Source organism: Amphiprion ocellaris, chromosome 1 (assembly GCF_022539595.1).
Source record: "Amphiprion ocellaris isolate individual 3 ecotype Okinawa chromosome 1, ASM2253959v1, whole genome shotgun sequence".
Taxonomy (NCBI): Eukaryota; Metazoa; Chordata; class Actinopteri; family Pomacentridae; genus Amphiprion; species Amphiprion ocellaris.
The window spans coordinates 43531979-43550568 of NC_072766.1; the positions used below are offsets into that span (position 1 = coordinate 43531979).

Genomic DNA, 18590 nt, shown 5'->3' on the forward strand with positions numbered 1-18590 from the left:
GTTTCTCTGTTCATGTCGGCATTATTGATTATTGATCGGGTTGTCTCCTGACGCAGGCCAACACCCCACCTGTCCACAGACACCTGCAGCTGATCCTGAACCTGCGTCTGTTTGTTCAGGTAAGTTATTGATTTTATTGTCCTGCTCAACTGATGAGCTTCAGATCTATTGGTCCGTTTTAATGATGGCTCCTCTGATTGGCTGCAGCACGAGTAAACAGGATCAACTACAAAAGCACTCAGAGCGCAGTACTCCGCCGAGGCTACTCAGTTGACTAAAATGTCAGTTTAGACATAGTAAACTATGACATTTTTTCCACATTTGGACGACATACTAAACTATGATGTTTTTCTGACATTTTGGACGACATACTAAACTATGACTTTTTGGTCACATTTTGGACGACATACTAAACTATGACGTTTTTGTCACATTTTGGACGACATACTAAACTATGACTTTTTGGTCACATTTTGGACGACATACTAAACTATGACATTGTTGTCACATTTTGGACGACATACTAAACTTTGACTTTGTTTTTCTTTGCACACAGAAGGCAGCATTGTGTGATTTCTGCTTCTTCCTGAAGATCTTTTGACTACAAACCTTTGAGGAAACTTTGAACCACGAACGAAGAAAATAATCGTTTGATTCTTAACGTGTGATATTAGAAAAACTGAGGAGAAACTGCTGTTAGTCCGTGTTTAACTGATCATACGTGTTTCTATTCTTAATTTTGTCCTAAAATGTCTCAGGAATCAGTTTTTTATTAGAAGTTATTGATTGTTGCGACTCTAATCTTCAGAGATAAAATCAACACAAAGTGACAAATATAAAATGTTTATTTTAAAAAGGCTTTAAGGAACAGAGCAAATGTGAGAGCCTTTATTCTGAAAGGTAAAAAAATAAACTCAAACAATTCAGTAAAAAAAAAAGTTTCCTCTGATGAGCTGTGAGGAGCAGGCGGCCAATCAAAGCGCACAAACAACAGGAAGTGGTTTTGCATAGCGAATTACAAAGTGCCGACCAATCAGAACGCTCCGACTAACAAACGAGTTCAGTTTCCTGTTTCCATCCTCTGATGTTTAAACTGAAAGATTTTATTCATTTTATTTATTAGTTTAAGTTTATTTTTTCTGAAGGTTTCATTCTGGATTCTAAAGTGAAAATTAACCAAATATTAACTATTGATAAAATATTTATATTGTGTTGTTTACAGTGTGTCAATACTATACTATTTCATTCTCATTTCTCATCCCTGTACATATTGTAAATATTATTACTACTATTTCATTACTATTATTGTGTTTATTGCTGCATAAGCTGCTGTAACAATGTGCATTTCCCCTGGCGTGGGGAGAAATAAAGGACTATCTTATCTATTGATCAGCTGATCTTTATTCTGTAAACTTTAGAACTGAAATGTTTTCTGGAACATCTGAGGATGAATTAATTAAAGAGGAAACAAAGTTTAGTTTCAATCCGACAGGTGATTTCAGGTGTTCTGATGATGTCAGTACCTCAGGTAAACAGTCAGACAGGTGAAAAGCTTTCAGGTGAACCAGGTGAGCTGCTCTGTCCTCCATGTTTGTTTGGGGCAGCAGAGACTCCTCAGGCTTTGGGTCAAACAGACAGGCTCCGCCCCCTTCATTAAGTCATATATTGGCTCCTCCCCTTCATTAAGTCATATTGACTCCGCCCCCTCCAGGTAGAACAGGAGAAGGAAAGAAGGCAGATTCACAGCAGGTTCTTCATGTGTCCACAGGTAGATGGTCAGCAGAGGCAGGAAGGGGCGGGGTCTGACCAGAAGCCCCGCCCACATCGGCAGGAGGCTCCGCCTACAGCAGCGAACACCTGAACAGACTCTTTTTAGATCGAGACTCTGAGATGTTCACCGGACCTCCAGCAGACGGGTTACAGTCGCTCTGCACACAGAGGGCAGCAGGTAACACTCAGGTAACGCTCAGGTAACCTTCAGATAACCTTCAGGTAACCTCCACATAACATCTAATATCAGTCTAATGTCCAAACAACACTCAACATCAGTCTAACCTCCAGCAGATGGTTACAGTCAGATAACCTTCAGGTAACACTCAGGTAACCTGAAGTATGGGTGTTATTGATCTGATCAGTGTTATTGATCTGATCAGTGTTATTGGTCTGATCGGTCCTATTGATCCTGTTTATCTCATGATGATTTTTTTTCAAAGAAAACCTTTCTGGAGTGTTTTTCACGGCCTCCTTTACATTATTTAATCATATGGCACGTTTTTACAACATGTTTGAAAAATCGCATTTTTTTTCGACATAGTATAGTAAGGCGGTTTTTTTTTCGCCAAAATTCATGATGATTTTTTTTTTTCAAAGAAAACCTTTCGGGAGTGTTTTTCGCAGCCTCCTTTACATTATTTCATCATATGGCACGTTTTCACAACATGTTGAAAAATGACATTTTTCGACATAGTATACTATGGCGTTTTTTTTGCGCCTAAATTCATGATGATTTTTTTTCAAAGAAAACCTTTCTGGAGTGTTTTTCACGCCCTCCTTTACATTATTTCATCATATGGCACGTTTTCAGATGTTTGAAAAATGACATTTTTCGACATAGTATAGTAAGGCGTTTTTTTTGCGCCAAAATTCATGATGATTTTTTTTCAAAGAAAACCTTTCTGGAGTGTTTTTCGCAGCCTCCTTTACATTATTTCATCATATGGCACGTTTTTACAACATGTTTGAAAAATCGCATTTTTTTTCGACATAGTATAGTAAGGCGTTTTTTTGCGCCAAAATTCATGATGATTTTTATTCAAAGGAAACCTTTCTGGAGTGTTTTTCACAGCCTGCTTTACATTATTCCATCATATGGCACGTTTTTACAACATGTTTGAAAAATCACATTTTTTTCGACATAGTATAGTAAGGCGTTTTTTTTTGCACCAAAATTCATGATGATTTTTTTTTCAAAGAAAACCTTTCTGGAGTGTTTTTCACGCCCTCCTTTACATTATTTCATCATATGGCACGTTTTTACAACATGTTTGAAAAATCGCATTTTTTTTCGACAGGCGTTTTTTTTGCGCCAAAATTCATGATATTTTTTTCCAAAGAAAACCTTTCTGGAGTGTTTTTCGCAGCCTGCTTTACATTATTTCATCATATGGCACATTTTTACAACATGTTTGAAAAATCACATTTTTTTTCGACATAGGATAGTAAGGCGTTTTTTTTGCGCCAAAATTCATGATTTTTTTTTTTCAAAGAAAACCTTTCTGGAGTGTTTTTCACGCCCTCCTTTACATTATTTCATCATATGGCACGTTTTCAGATGTTTGAAAAATGACATTTTTCGACATAGTATAGTAAGGCGTTTTTTTTGCGCCAAAATTCATGATGATTTTTTTTCAAAGAAAACCTTTCTGGAGTGTTTTTCGCAGCCTCCTTTACATTATTTCATCATATGGCACGTTTTTACAACATGTTTGAAAAATCGCATTTTTTTTCGACATAGTATAGTAAGGCGTTTTTTTGCGCCAAAATTCATGATGATTTTTATTCAAAGGAAACCTTTCTGGAGTGTTTTTCACAGCCTGCTTTACATTATTCCATCATATGGCACGTTTTTACAACATGTTTGAAAAATCGCATTTTTTTTCGACATAGTATAGTAAGGCGTTTTTTTTGCGCCAAAATTCATGATGATTTTTATTCAAAGGAAACCTTTCTGGAGTGTTTTTCACGCCCTCCTTTACATTATTTCATCATATGGCACGTTTTTACAACATGTTTGAAAAATCGCATTTTTTTTCGACAGGCGTTTTTTTTGCGCCAAAATTCATGATATTTTTTTCCAAAGAAAACCTTTCTGGAGTGTTTTTCGCAGCCTGCTTTACATTATTTCATCATATGGCACATTTTTACAACATGTTTGAAAAATCACATTTTTTTTTGACATAGTACAGTAAGGCGTTTTTTTGCGCCAAAATTCATGATTTTTTTTCAAAGGAAACCTTTCTGGAGTGTTTTTCGCAGCCTGCTTTACATTATTCCATCATATGGCACGTTTTTACAACATTTGAAAAATCGCATTTTTTTTCGACAGGCGTTTTTTTTTGCGCCAAAATTCATGATATTTTTTTCCAAAGAAAACCTCTCTGGAGTGTTTTTCGCAGCCTGCTTTACATTATTTCATCATATGGCACATTTTTACAACATGTTTGAAAAATCACATTTTTTTTCGACATAGTATAGTAAGGCGTTTTTTTGCGCCAAAATTCATCATGATTTTTTTTTCAGAGAAAACCTTTCTGGAGTGTTTTTCACGCCCTCCTTTACATTATTTCATCATATGGCACGTTTTTACAACATGTTTGAAAAATCGCATTTTTTTTCGACATAGTATAGTAAGGCGTTTTTTTTGCGCCAAAATTCATGATTTTTTTTTTCAAAGAAAACCTTTCTGGAGTGTTTTTCACGCCCTCCTTTACATTATTTCATCATATGGCACGTTTTCAGATGTTTGAAAAATGACATTTTTCGACATAGTATAGTAAGGCGTTTTTTTTGCGCCAAAATTCATGATGATTTTTTTTCAAAGAAAACCTTTCTGGAGTGTTTTTCGCAGCCTCCTTTACATTATTTCATCATATGGCACGTTTTTACAATGTTTGAAAAATCGCATTTTTTTTCGACATAGTATAGTAAGGCGTTTTTTTTGCGCCAAAATTCATGATGATTTTTATTCAAAGGAAACCTTTCTGGAGTGTTTTTCGCAGCCTGCTTTACATTATTTCATCATATGGCACGTTTTTACAACATGTTTGAAAAATCGCATTTTTTTTCGACATAGTATAGTAAGGCGTTTTTTTTGCACCAAAATTCATGATGATTTTTTTTTCAAATAAAACCTTTCTGGAGTGTTTTTCACGCCCTCCTGTACATTATTTCATCATATGGCACGTTTTTACAACATGTTTGAAAAATCGCATTTTTTTCGACATAGTATAGTAAGGCGTTTTTTTTGCACCAAAATTCATGATGATTTTTTTTTTCAAATAAAACCTTTCTGGAGTGTTTTTCACGCCCTCCTGTACATTATTTCATCATATGGCACGTTTTTACAACATGTTTGAAAAATCACATTTTTGTTCGACATAGTATAATAAGGCATTTTTTTTGCGCCAAAATTCATGATGATTTTTTTTTTTCAAAGAAAACCTTTCTGGAGTGTTTTTCACGCCCTCCTTTACATTATTTCATCATATGGCACATTTTTACAACATGTTTGAAAAATCACATTTTTTTTCGACATAGTATAGTAAGGCGTTTTTTTGCGCCAAGATTCATGATGATTTTTATTCAAAGGAAACCTTTCTGGAGTGTTTTTCACAGCCTGCTTTACATTATTCCATCATATGGCACGTTTTTACAACATGTTTGAAAAATCGCATTTTTTTTCGACATAATATAGTAAGGCTTTTTTTTGCGCCTAAATTCATGATGATTTTTTTTCAAAGGAAACCTTTCTGGAGTGTTTTTCACGCCCTCCTTTACATTATTTCATCATATGGCACGTTTTTACAACATGTTTGAAAAATCGCATTTTTTTCGACATAGTATAGTAAGGCGTTTTTTTTGCACCAAAATTCATGATGATTTTTTTTTCAAATAAAACCTTTCTGGAGTGTTTTTCACGCCCTCCTGTACATTATTTCATCATATGGCACGTTTTTACAACATGTTTGAAAAATCGCATTTTTTTTCGACATAGTATAGTAAGGCGTTTTTTTTGCACCAAAATTCATGATGATTTTTTTTTCAAATAAAACCTTTCTGGAGTGTTTTTCACGCCCTCCTGTACATTATTTCATCATATGGCACGTTTTTACAACATGTTTGAAAAATCGCATTTTTTTTCGACATAGTATAGTAAGGCGTTTTTTTTGCACCAAAATTCATGATGATTTTTTTTTCAAATAAAACCTTTCTGGAGTGTTTTTCACGCCCTCCTTTACATTATTTCATCATATGGCACGTTTTTACAACATGTTTGAAAAATCGCATTTTTTTTCGACAGGCGTTTTTTTTGCGCCAAAATTCATGATATTTTTTTCCAAAGAAAACCTTTCTGGAGTGTTTTTCGCAGCCTGCTTTACATTATTTCATCATATGGCACATTTTTACAACATGTTTGAAAAATCACATTTTTTTTTGACATAGTACAGTAAGGCGTTTTTTTGCGCCAAAATTCATGATGATTTTTTTTCAAAGGAAACCTTTCTGGAGTGTTTTTCGCAGCCTGCTTTACATTATTCCATCATATGGCACGTTTTTACAACATTTGAAAAATCGCATTTTTTTTCGACAGGCGTTTTTTTTTGCGCCAAAATTCATGATATTTTTTTCCAAAGAAAACCTCTCTGGAGTGTTTTTCGCAGCCTGCTTTACATTATTTCATCATATGGCACATTTTTACAACATGTTTGAAAAATCACATTTTTTTCGACATAGTATAGTAAGGCGTTTTTTTGCGCCAAAATTCATCATGATTTTTTTTCAGAGAAAACCTTTCTGGAGTGTTTTTCACGCCCTCCTTTACATTATTTCATCATATGGCACGTTTTTACAACATGTTTGAAAAATCGCATTTTTTTTCGACATAGTATAGTAAGGCGTTTTTTTTGCGCCAAAATTCATGATTTTTTTTTCAAAGAAAACCTTTCTGGAGTGTTTTTCACAGCCTGCTTTACATTATTTCATCATATGGCACGTTTTTACAACATGTTTGAAAAATCGCATTTTTTTTCGACATAGTATAGTAAGGCGTTTTTTTTGCGCCAAAATTCATGATGATTTTTTTTCAAAGGAAACCTTTCTGGAGTGTTTTTCGCAGCCCTGCCTTTACATTATTTCATCATATGGCACGTTTTTACACATGTTTGAAAAATCGCATTTTTTTTCGACATAGTATAGTAAGGCGTTTTTTTGCGCCAAAATTCATGATGATTTTTATTCAAAGGAAACCTTTCTGGAGTGTTTTTCGCAGCCTGCTTTACATTATTCCATCATATGGCACGTTTTTACAACATGTTTGAAAAATCGCATTTTTTTTCGACATAGTATAGTAAGGCGTTTTTTTTGCGCCAAAATTCATGATGATTTTTATTCAAAGGAAACCTTTCTGGAGTGTTTTTCGCAGCCTGCTTTACATTATTTCATCATATGGCACGTTTTTACAACATGTTTGAAAAATCGCATTTTTTTTCGACATAGTATAGTAAGGCGTTTTTTTGCACCAAAATTCATGATGATTTTTTTTTCAAATAAAACCTTTCTGGAGTGTTTTTCACGCCCTCCTGTACATTATTTCATCATATGGCACGTTTTTACAACATGTTTGAAAAATCACATTTTTGTTCGACATAGTATAATAAGGCATTTTTTTTGCGCCAAAATTCATGATGATTTTTTTTTTTCAAAGAAAACCTTTCTGGAGTGTTTTTCACGCCCTCCTTTACATTATTTCATCATATGGCACATTTTTACAACATGTTTGAAAAATCACATTTTTTTTCGACATAGTATAGTAAGGCGTTTTTTTTGCGCCAAAATTCATGATGATTTTTTTTTCAAAGGAAACCTTTCTGGAGTGTTTTTCGCAGCCTCCTTTACATTATTTCATCATATGGCACGTTTTTACAACATGTTTGAAAAATCACATTTTTGTTCGACATAGTATAGTAAGGCATTTTTTTTGCGCCAAAATTCATGATGATTTTTTTTTTTCAAAGAAAACCTTTCTGGAGTGTTTTTCACGCCCTCCTTTACATTATTTCATCATATGGCACGTTTTTACAACATGTTTGAAAAATCACATTTTTTTTCGACATAGTATAGTAAGGCGTTTTTTTTGCGCCAAAATTCATGATGATTTTTTTTTTCAAAGGAAACCTTTCTGGAGTGTTTTTCGCAGCCTGCTTTACATTATTTCATCATATGGCACGTTTTTACAACATGTTTGAAAAATCGCATTTTTTTTCGACATAGTATAGTAAGGCGTTTTTTTTGCGCCAAAATTCATGATGATTTTTATTCAAAGGAAACCTTTCTGGAGTGTTTTTCACAGCCTGCTTTACATTATTCCATCATATGGCACGTTTTTACAACATGTTTGAAAAATCGCATTTTTTTTCGACATAATATAGTAAGGCTTTTTTTTGCGCCTAAATTCATGATGATTTTTTTTCAAAGGAAACCTTTCTGGAGTGTTTTTCGCAGCCTGCTTTACATTATTCCATCATATGGCACGTTTTTACAACGTTTGAAAAATCGCATTTTTTTTCGACAGGCGTTTTTTTTGCGCCAAAATTCATGATATTTTTTTCCAAAGAAAACCTTTCTGGAGTGTTTTTCGCAGCCTGCTTTACATTATTTCATCATATGGCACGTTTTTACAACATGTTTGAAAAATTGCATTTTTTTTTCGACATAGTATAGTAAGGCTTTTTTTTGCGCCTAAATTCATGATGATTTTTTTTCAAAGAAAACCTTTCTGGAGTGTTTTTCACGCCCTCCTTTACATTATTTCATCATATGGCACGTTTTTACAACATGTTTGAAAAATCGCATTTTTTTTCGACAGGCGTTTTTTTTGCGCCAAAATTCATGATTTTTTTTTCAAAGAAAACCTTTCTGGAGTGTTTTTCACGCCCTCCTTTACATTATTTCATCATATGGCACGTTTTTACAACATGTTTGAAAAATCACATTTTTGTTCGACAGGCATTTTTTTTGCGCCAAAATTCATGATGATTTTTTTTTTTCAAAGAAAACCTTTCTGGAGTGTTTTTCACGCCCTCCTTTACATTATTTCATCATATGGCACGTTTTTACAACATGTTTAAAAAATCGCATTTTTTTTCGACAGGCGTTTTTTTTGCGCCAAAATTCATGATATTTTTTTCCAAAGAAAACCTTTCTGGAGTGTTTTTCGCAGCCTGCTTTACATTATTTCATCATATGGCACATTTTTACAACATGTTTGAAAAATCACATTTTTTTTCGACAGTATAGTAAGGCGTTTTTTGCGCCAAAATTCATGATGATTTTTTTTTTTCAAAGAAAACCTTTCTGGAGTGTTTTTCACGCCCTCCTTTACATTATTTCATCATATGGCACGTTTTTACAACATGTTTGAAAAATCACATTTTTTTTCGACAGTATAGTAAGGCGTTTTTTTTGCGCCAAAATTCATGATTTTTTTTTCAAAGAAAACCTTTCTGGAGTGTTTTTCGCAGCGCGCAATGAGGCCACCACGTGACCTCATTGCGCGCCACTTGCCCCATTTATCCCACAGCCGGAAGCGCCTCTGTTTGGCCCACGAGAGGCTGCACAGTCATTGAAAGGTGAGTGTTATTGTCCGGGTGTGCTTGGTGAGGGGAGACGTGTAGGCGCCGAATGTGCACCCTTGACGCGTTACAGCAGGGAAGAGATGAGTCCAGATATGGGGAGGATTATGAAGGGCAGTTTATAAGTCTAGGGAATGTGCGGGCGATCCCGGCAAACAGTTTCTCAGCGCGCGCTGTGAGAACAATGGAGCGCGGCGCGCTCCTGCACCCCGCCCCCTCCGGAGCCGCCGAGAGGAGAAAAGGCGCACAGGGCTTAAGAGTGACGGGCATTTAGAGGCGCTCCGTCACACTCCTTTACATTATTTCATCATATGGCACGTTTTTATAACGTTTGAAAAATCGCAATTTTTTTCGACATAAAAATTCATGATGATTTTTCAACGTGTTTTAAAAACGTGCCATATGATGAAATAATGCAGGTCAGTGAACTCACCATCTTCCTGTTCAGGCGGCTCATGATGTCTGTGGCCAGAGTTAAGAAGGCCTGAGGAGGAGACAGAGCGTGAATGTTGCTGATCAGTCATCGATTATTGATCAGGATCAATCAGGACTCACCTCCTCCACGTTGATGCCGGACTTTGCGCTGGTTTCCAGGAACTTGATCCCGTAGTCGATGGCGAGCTGAACGAGGAGACGAGGAGACCGCAGTGAACATTTCTGGTGGTTTCATTAAATAAACTGATTTAAAGTTGGAGCAGAACTTCACCTTCTCTCCTCTCTCTCTGGAAACCTGCCTCTTATCATTCATGTCACACTTGTTCCCCAAAACCATCTTCTCCACATCTGCAGACGCATGCTGGACACACACACACACACACACACACACACACACACACACACACACACACACACACACACACACACACACACACACACACACACACACACACACACACGGCAGACACACAGATTTGTGATGTGAAATAAAGTATCGATCATGTACCTGAACTACTGTCGATCAGCTGATCAATAATCAGTTGATCAATAATGTTTTAATTAAACAGATCTGAGCTCTTTGTGATCAAGTTTCTGTTTAAATCTTCTCTGAATGAAACCAATCGATCAATATGATTGATTGTTTCAGTCCAAACAGCTGATGGGGGTGGAGCTGCCATGTGATGTCATGTCAGGGGGCGTGGCCTACCTCCTCTATGTTGCGGATCCAGTTCCTGATGTTGTCGAAGGACTTCTCCATGGTGATGTCATACACCAGCATGATGCCCTGAAACAGCCAATCAGGTCTTATTAATCTGACATCTGATCGATTGATTCATCAGATCGATCAGATGCTGATCAACTGAAGATCAAACACGTTAAAAGTTTCTGCTTTGTTTCAGTAATGAGACACATTTCCACATGTTGACCACCAGGAGGCGCAGTCTGGTTATTAAATGTAGCTGTTCCTGTTATAAGTTAATCCATCATGAATATTAATAATCATTATTAGTTAATTAAATGTTGATAATCACTATTTAAACCGGATTACAAAGATACAAATCAGCACAGATAATTATTGATGATGTCCATTAAGGATATTGGATGGGATAATCATGAGATTGACACGTTTTTAATGTTGTTTTGTCTTTTTGTGTGTAATTGTGTGTCTTGCTTGGTTGTCTTTTTTTAAGCTGCTTGTATGCCCTTTTAAATAGCTGCTTAGGGACAAATAAAGTTAATTGAATTGAATAGACACACAGGTGAGAAAAGGGGGCGTGGCTTACCATGGCTCCTCTGTAATAGGCTGTTGTGATCGTCCTGAACCGCTCCTGACCTGCCGTGTCCCTGGAAACACACACAGATACACAATAACACGCACAGATACACCAGAACACACGCAGATACACAATAACACGCACAGATACACAATAACAGACACACAATAACACACACAGATACACCAGAACACACACTGATACACAATAACACACACAGATACACTAGAACACGCACAGATACACAATAACACACACAGATACACAATAACACGCACAGATACACAATAACACACACAGATACACAATAACAGACACACAATAACACACACAAATACAGAATAACAGACAGATACACAATAACACAAATACACAATAACAGACAGATACACAATAACACACACAGATACACAATAACACAGACAGATACACTAGAACACGCACAGATACACTAGAACACACACAGATACACAATAACACACAGATACACTACAACCCACACAGATACACAATAACACAGACAGATACACAATAACACACACAAATACACAATAACAGACGGATACACAATACACACAAATATACAATAACACACACAAATACACAATAGCACACACCTTTCCGAACATCTTTTTTACTTTAAAAGTGAAGACTGAATGTGATCTAATTCTTCATGATTCAGTATTTGAAGTGAACAAATACCATCAGAACTACATATTTCCGCCATCAGAACTACAACACCCACAATCTTCCTGCAGCACAATGAGACGGGTAACTGATGTTCAGGTGAGATGAAGCAGGTGAACTCAGACTGACAGCTGAGACAGAAAGAATCTGTTCATCTAAACGCTCAGACTACAACTCCCAGAGTGCATTTCACTGACTGACAGCCAATCACAGAGCTCCATGTTCTCTGTAGACCCAGAGAAAACACTGAGAAGGTAAGAGTTTGTTTCTGGATGGAGGTGTGACTGCAGCAGCAGAGGATCATGGGTAATGCAGTTCTGAGTCAGGAGCAGAGGATCATGGGTAATGTACTTCTGAGTCTACAGTAGACGATCATGGGTAATGTACTTCTGAGTGCTACAAAGGATCATGGGTAACGTAGTTCTGAGTAGGAAGCAGGGGATCATGGGTAATGTGGTTGTGAGTCAGGAGCAGAGGATCATGGGTAACGTAGTTCTGAGTCAGGAGCAAAGAATCATGGGTAACGTGGTTCTGAGTCAGGACCAGAGGATCATGGGTAACATAGTTCTGAGTCAGGAGCAGAGGATCATGGGTAACGTGGTTCTGAGTCAGGAGCAGAAGATCATGGGTAACGTGGTTCTGAGTCAGGAGCAAAGAATCATGGGTAACATAGTTCTGAGTCAGGAGCAGAGGATCATGGGTAACGTAGTTCTGAGTCAGGAGCAGAGGATCATGGGTAACGTAGTTCTGAGTCAGGAGCAGAAGATCATGGGTAAAGTGGTTCTGGGTCCGTGTGATGACGTCATTAAAACAGATTAAAACTCACCAGATCTGAAGTTTGATTTTCTTCCCTTCGATGTCAATCGTTCTGATTTTAAAGTCGATTCCTGAAACAGAAAAACGACGCTGAGCTCCGAGAACAAGAACAAACTCAGACTGCAGCTCGGTGAGGTTCGGTTCTGATTCTGTCATGAAAATAATCTCCAAATGTTCACCTTCAAATAGAAAACAGGACAGAACGAGTTTAATGGAACCCGACTGGTTCTACTGGTTTCAATGTTAATCTCTGTTCATTAACGAGAATAAAAGACTCACAAAACAACTGAATAATTACGCTGTAAAGAGACAAAACGAAGCAAAATCAGCCCAAAGACAACAATCAGCTGATGTTTGTGTCGGCAGGTAACAGGAAGCATCTAGGTGTATGAACAGCTGCAGCTAACTCCACCCTGCTGGGAGCTGCAGGTGTAGAAAACCAACGCTGAGTCAGAGGAGCGTTTGTTTCGCTGCTGTGTGTGTCCGTCTGTCAGCTGACTGGGTGTAGAGAGGAAGTCAGATATTTTTAACCAATGAATCGCTGCTTCCTGCCTCCGAGGTCACAGAACGTTTCCAAGAAGCTGCAGACGAAGAATGAGATCTGATGATGACGCAAAACCTCAGAGACACAACCACGAAAACAGACGCACAACCACTGCAAAAGGACTGCAGAGTGACACAAAACCAACACAAAGTGATGTAAAACTACCAAGAAATGAAGTAAAACCAGCACAAACTGAAGTAAAACCAACAAAAAATGATGCAAAACTACTAAGAAATGAAGTAAAACTAACACAAAATGATGCAAAACTACCAAGAAATGCAGTAAAACCAACACAAAATGAAGCAAAACTACCAAGAAATGAAGTAAAACTTCCTTCCAGAGTAGAAACAGGGTCTGTTTTACTGAGAGTTCAGATTAAAAACATTTTCACTGACAGAAACTTTAAATCTTCAGTGACAACAAACAGAAGAGAATCTGGATAAAAACTAAAACTTGTGTTTTACAATCAATAGTTGATTTTCTATCAGTAACTGATCAGCTGATGGCTGCAGCTGGTTAATCAATAACCTAATTGATAAATAAAAGTTGTTTAATCAATGATCTGTTCACTGAAACCAGTTCAGAGCAGAAAGTGAGTCACACTCAGCTGTTTCCTGTTTCTGTCTCTGAACAGGAAGTGAAACTTTCTGCTGCTTCCTGCCGCCGAACAGGTCGCTGACCGACTCCTCCTCATCCTCATCATAGTCACCATCATCTTTATCCTCATCTTCATCATCCTCTACTAATCTAACTCATCTCCAACTGTTTCCAGAACTGATCATCACTCTGAGTCATTTTTAATAAAATCTTTTTAAATTCTCTGATTTCAGCTTCTTCACTGTCAATATTTTCTGGTTTCTTTAGAACCAAACAGCTGATCGACTGATCCAGTTATTATAGAGCCAAACAGCTGATCGATTGATCCAGTTATTATAGAACCAAACAGCTGATCGATTGATCCAGTTATTATAGAACCAAACAGCTGATCAATTGATCCAGACTTCATTAGTTCTGAATGAATCCAAACAGAATAAAGATGAAGCTGTTGATGATATCATCAAACAGTTGATCAATGATCAATGTTGAATATTGATCACTGAAAGGAGAAACATTCAGCCTGTCTGCCTGAAACCAGATCAATATTAAACAGAATCATTCTGTCAATAACTGATCAACTAATCAATCGGATGATTGTTTCAACGTTATTCATCTACAAACAGACCTGCAGCATTCAGACTGCAGCAAAAACAGGAAGACAGAAACCACAGAGACACATCTGTTGCTCTGACATTTAACAACCTGTTTCCATCAGACTGAGACTCCATCAGAGTGAGACTCTATCAGACTCCATCAAACTGAGACTCTATCAGACTGAGACTCCATCAGAATGAGACTCTATCAGAGTGAGACTCTATCAGACTCCATCAAACTGAGACTCTATTAGACTGAGACTCCATCAGACTGAGACTCTATCAAACTGAGACTCTATCAGACTGAGACTCCATCGGACTGAGACTCCATCAGACTGAGACTCTATCAGACTCCATCAGACTGAGACTCCATCAGACTCCATTAGACTGAGACTATCAGACTCCATCAAACTGAGACTCTATCAGACTCCATCAGACTGAGACACCATCAGACTGAGACTCCATCAGACTCCATTAGACTGAGACTCTATCAGACTCCATCAAACTGAGACTCTATCAGACTCCATCAGACTGAGACTCTATCAGAGTGAGACTCTATCAGACTCCATCAAACTGAGACTCTATTAGACTGAGACTCCATCAGACTGAGACTCTATCAGACTGAGACTATCAGACTGAGACTCCATCAGACTGAGACACCATCAGACTGAGACTCCATCAGACTGAGACTATCAGACTGAGACTCTATCAGACTCCATCAGACTGAGACTCCATCAGACTCAATCAAACAGACTCCATCAGACTGAGACTCCATCAGACTGAGACTCTATCAAACTGAGACTCCATCAGACTGAGACTCTATCAGACTGAGACTCTATCAGACTCCATCAAACTGAGACTCCATCAAACCGAGACTCTATCAGACTGAGACTCCATCAGACTCCATCAGACTGACGCTCCATCAGACTGAGACTCCATCAGACTCCATCAGACTCAGACTCCATCAGACTGAGACTCCGTCAGATTGTGAGTCTGGAACTTAACTCTGTTTCTGTGTTGAATCAAAGCCCCTTTGTTTTCAGCTGAATTACTCACATTCTCTTCATACAAGTGGCTGATTGGACGCTTCCCACAGTCACATGATCACCCTCCCTCCCCCTGGTTCTGATCTGGATCCTGAAACCAGGTCTGGACTCTGGTTCTGTCAGAAAACACAGATGTCAGCAGTCAGAGGTCAGCTGACCTGTGTCACCATAGCGACAGAGCATCACCGTGGCAACAGAGCGTCTTCTGTCCAGCAGAGGATTGTGGGAGAAGCTAAACTGGGACTAAATCAGCAGAGAGTGGAGGAAGTTCTGGAGGGTGTGGAGCTGTTCAGAGTGTAGCAGCGTTAGATCTGATGGTATTCACACCGTAAATACAACCCAACAGTTTAAACCATTCACACCGTAAATACAACCCAACAGTTTAAACCATTCACACCGTAAATACAACCCAACAGTTTAAACCAGTTAATGAGTCCTACAGAGACAAAAACATAACAACACACACTGAAGAAGAAGTTATGGTGCATGTCCACTAGATTTTCCCACACGACAACACACCGCATCTGAAAATCACACGGATGGTGGGCGGTCACTAGCGGGACACAACATGGTCACATGACAGCTCTGGACCAACAGCAGGCCGCTACATGGTCACATGACCAAGCTTTCAGCTGGACAGTCCAGCAGATGAGTCGGATAACCACAGCGGCTCGGCCGCAAACTTTCCCTTTTATTTCAAAAACACTTCAGCAGAAAGTATTTCTGAAAGCATTTGAGGCGAGAAATAATCTGCAGCAGCTGAATCTGTCCTTGTTTTAGGTCACCAACGCCTAGTTTAGAAGTTTGAGGACAGTTTCACGATGCGTGGAATCTCCGCATCCAATTTGCATAAAGTAGAAGTCAGTCTACTTTATGCAAATGAGCTGCAGCCCTCTCCAGGTAAACACACCGGATCACAGCTGGAAATGCACTGCAACCGGACCAGCATGCAGCGCATTTCTAGCTGCGATTCGGTGTGTTTACCCGGAGAGGCCTGCAGCTCATTTGCATAAAGTACACTGGACTCCTACTTTATGCAAATTTGATGCGGCGTGCAGAGATTCCACGCATTCGTAACCATTAGTGTTTTCAAAACTGACCAGCTGAAAGCTCGGTCACATGACCACGTAGTGACCCGCTGTCATGTGACCATGTTCTGGTCCACTAGTGACCGCTCACCATCCGTGAGATTTTCAAATGCGGTGCGTTGCCGTGCAGGAAAATCACATCTAGTGGACACGTGGCTTTACTTCCTCTTCCTGTTTCCACTAGAAACACACAAGTCCTCACTCTGATAGAAAGAAAATACTGATTATATAAATACTGACAAGTATCGATAACATAAATATTGATGAAATAAATATTATGGAAATATCGATTTTATAAATATGATAAGAATCTTTTAGCAGAAATCAAACATCTGGATCAGAACCAGCTGCTGCTGAGACTCAAGCAAAGTTTGGAATCAAACACAGAACTCTGAGAACTAGACACCAGGACCAGAACATCATTAGAACATCATCAGAACATCATCAGAACATCACCAGAACCTCATCAGAACATCAGAAAATCACCAGAACCTCATCAGAACATCATCAGAACATCACCAGAACCTCATTAGAACATCATAAGAACCTCATCAGAACATCACCAGAACCTCATCAGAACATCACCAGAACATCACCAGAACCTCATCAGAACATCACCAGAACCTCATCAGAACATCAGAACCTCATCAGAACATCACCAGAACCTCAGTGAGTGTAGAACCAGAACCAGTCTGGTCCATCTGGTTTCTCCTCTAAACTGCAGATAAATTCATCCAGATTCAAACAGCTGTTTCTGATGATTGATCAGCGGGTCAGAGGTCACTGAACCCGAACTCTTTATGAGGGTGGTACCGGTACCGGAGCCTCTGGTACCGGACTCTGGTACCGGTTCGGACGGACTCACCGATGGTGGCTATGAAGGTGGTGTTGAAGGCGTCCTCGCTGAACCGGAAGAGCAGACAGGTCTTCCCGACGCCGCTGTCTCCAATTAGCAGCAGCTTCAACAGGTAGTCGTAGGTCTTCGCCATGGTAACGGTTTCCCGCCGTTGGTCCCGGTGCTGCCGGTGACTGAACGGACCGTCCAGGCCACTCGGTGCCCGCCGCTGGGTCTCTGGTTCCGATCTGGTTCTGCAGAAACCGGAGGACTGGAGGCGGAAACGGTCCAGGATCAAGTTACCGAGAACACGCAGAGGACACATCCGGGACTGGACCTTCGCAATAAAACACAGCAAAATAAAAGCACTACTTCCTTTAAAAGTGTTGATAACTGATTTTTACTCTTTTTTCTGACATGGTGTTTTAACTCTCTACTCTGAGTCTACCTGTCACACTAGTGCTTATTATTATGATCTTTATTAGCATGATGGCATTTATTCATCTGTTCAACTATTTATGATTTATTGATTCCTTCATTCTCTCCATTTTTACATGAACTACATTTCTGTAACTGGTTCCTACAAACATCATCATGTTTTCATGTTTCATTTAGTTCAGGATCAGTAAAATATGTTCTTGTTTCTTATTCTGTAGTTTTATGATCAGACGAGTCACCGTTTAAATCTCTTAGAACTAAACTGATAGTAGTTTAACCTTCCATCATGATTTCTGTCTGTAAATGTGCAGAAACAGAGGAAATAAATGTTCATGTGATCAAACTCGGGGAGAAAACTGAACATTTATTTTTGAAAACAGACGTTAAAGTTGTTTTATGAATGTTAAAGTTTTAAAGCCTCTCTGACACTAAATCTCTTTAACAGCTGCTGCTTCTTGTTCTGCTCGGAATTATTTAAACCTCTAAATTCAGATGTCAGTATTTTAAAGTTTGTGGTTTCATTTCTGGAACTGGGACTGAATTCTGAGCCTCTATTTTGAAAGTAAAGCAACAGTGTTTCCGGTTTGTCCTCCAGCAGCTTCACGTGACCCGGAAACCTGTGACGTCACGAGCAAGAAGGGAGAGGGGGGTTAATGGGGGGGGTGTAAAATAAATGAAGAAGGAAAAAGTACAAAAACTGATTCATAAAATAATAATAATCATAATAATAAATAATGAGGAAAATAATGATAATAATAATAATAAATAATAGTGATAATAAATAAGAATAAAAACAAATGATAATAAGAACAATGATAATAATC

At 38.3% G+C, this 18590-nt stretch overlaps 1 protein-coding gene across 2 annotated transcripts; it reads right to left on the minus strand.

Annotated features, from left to right (window-relative positions):
• Nucleotides 1–827: 827 nt before the first annotated feature.
• Nucleotides 828–17642, minus strand: LOC111567953 (ras-related protein Rab-8B). Of its 2 annotated transcripts, XM_023269365.3 has the most exons (8): nt 17359–17640; nt 12636–12696; nt 11132–11192; nt 10555–10632; nt 10117–10206; nt 9966–10031; nt 9844–9894; nt 828–1928 (listed from the first exon to the last, which is right to left on the minus strand). In XM_023269365.3, exons 1-8 carry the CDS (start codon nt 17480–17482, stop codon nt 1842–1844), a joined length of 618 nt encoding a protein of 205 aa, XP_023125133.1. In that variant the 5' UTR covers nt 17483–17640; the 3' UTR covers nt 828–1841. The 2 variants fall into 2 exon arrangements, with proteins under 2 accessions (XP_023125133.1, XP_023125134.1); XM_023269366.3 differs by lacking the exon at nt 10117–10206 and having other exon boundaries at nt 17359–17642.
• Nucleotides 17643–18590: the final 948 nt, after the last annotated feature.

Excerpts from the sequence above, each read along its gene's own strand:
- LOC111567953 (XM_023269365.3), bottom strand. The coding sequence starts at position 17,482 with ATGGCGAAGACCTACGACTACCTGTTGAAGCTGCTGCTAATTGGAGAC. Across the intron at positions 10,633-11,131 it reads CCTATTACAGAGGAGCCATG|GGCATCATGCTGGTGTATGA; the intron begins GTAAGCCACGCC and ends TGGCTGTTTCAG. Across the intron at positions 10,207-10,554 it reads GGATCCGCAACATAGAGGAG|CATGCGTCTGCAGATGTGGA; the intron begins GTAGGCCACGCC and ends GTGTGTGTCCAG.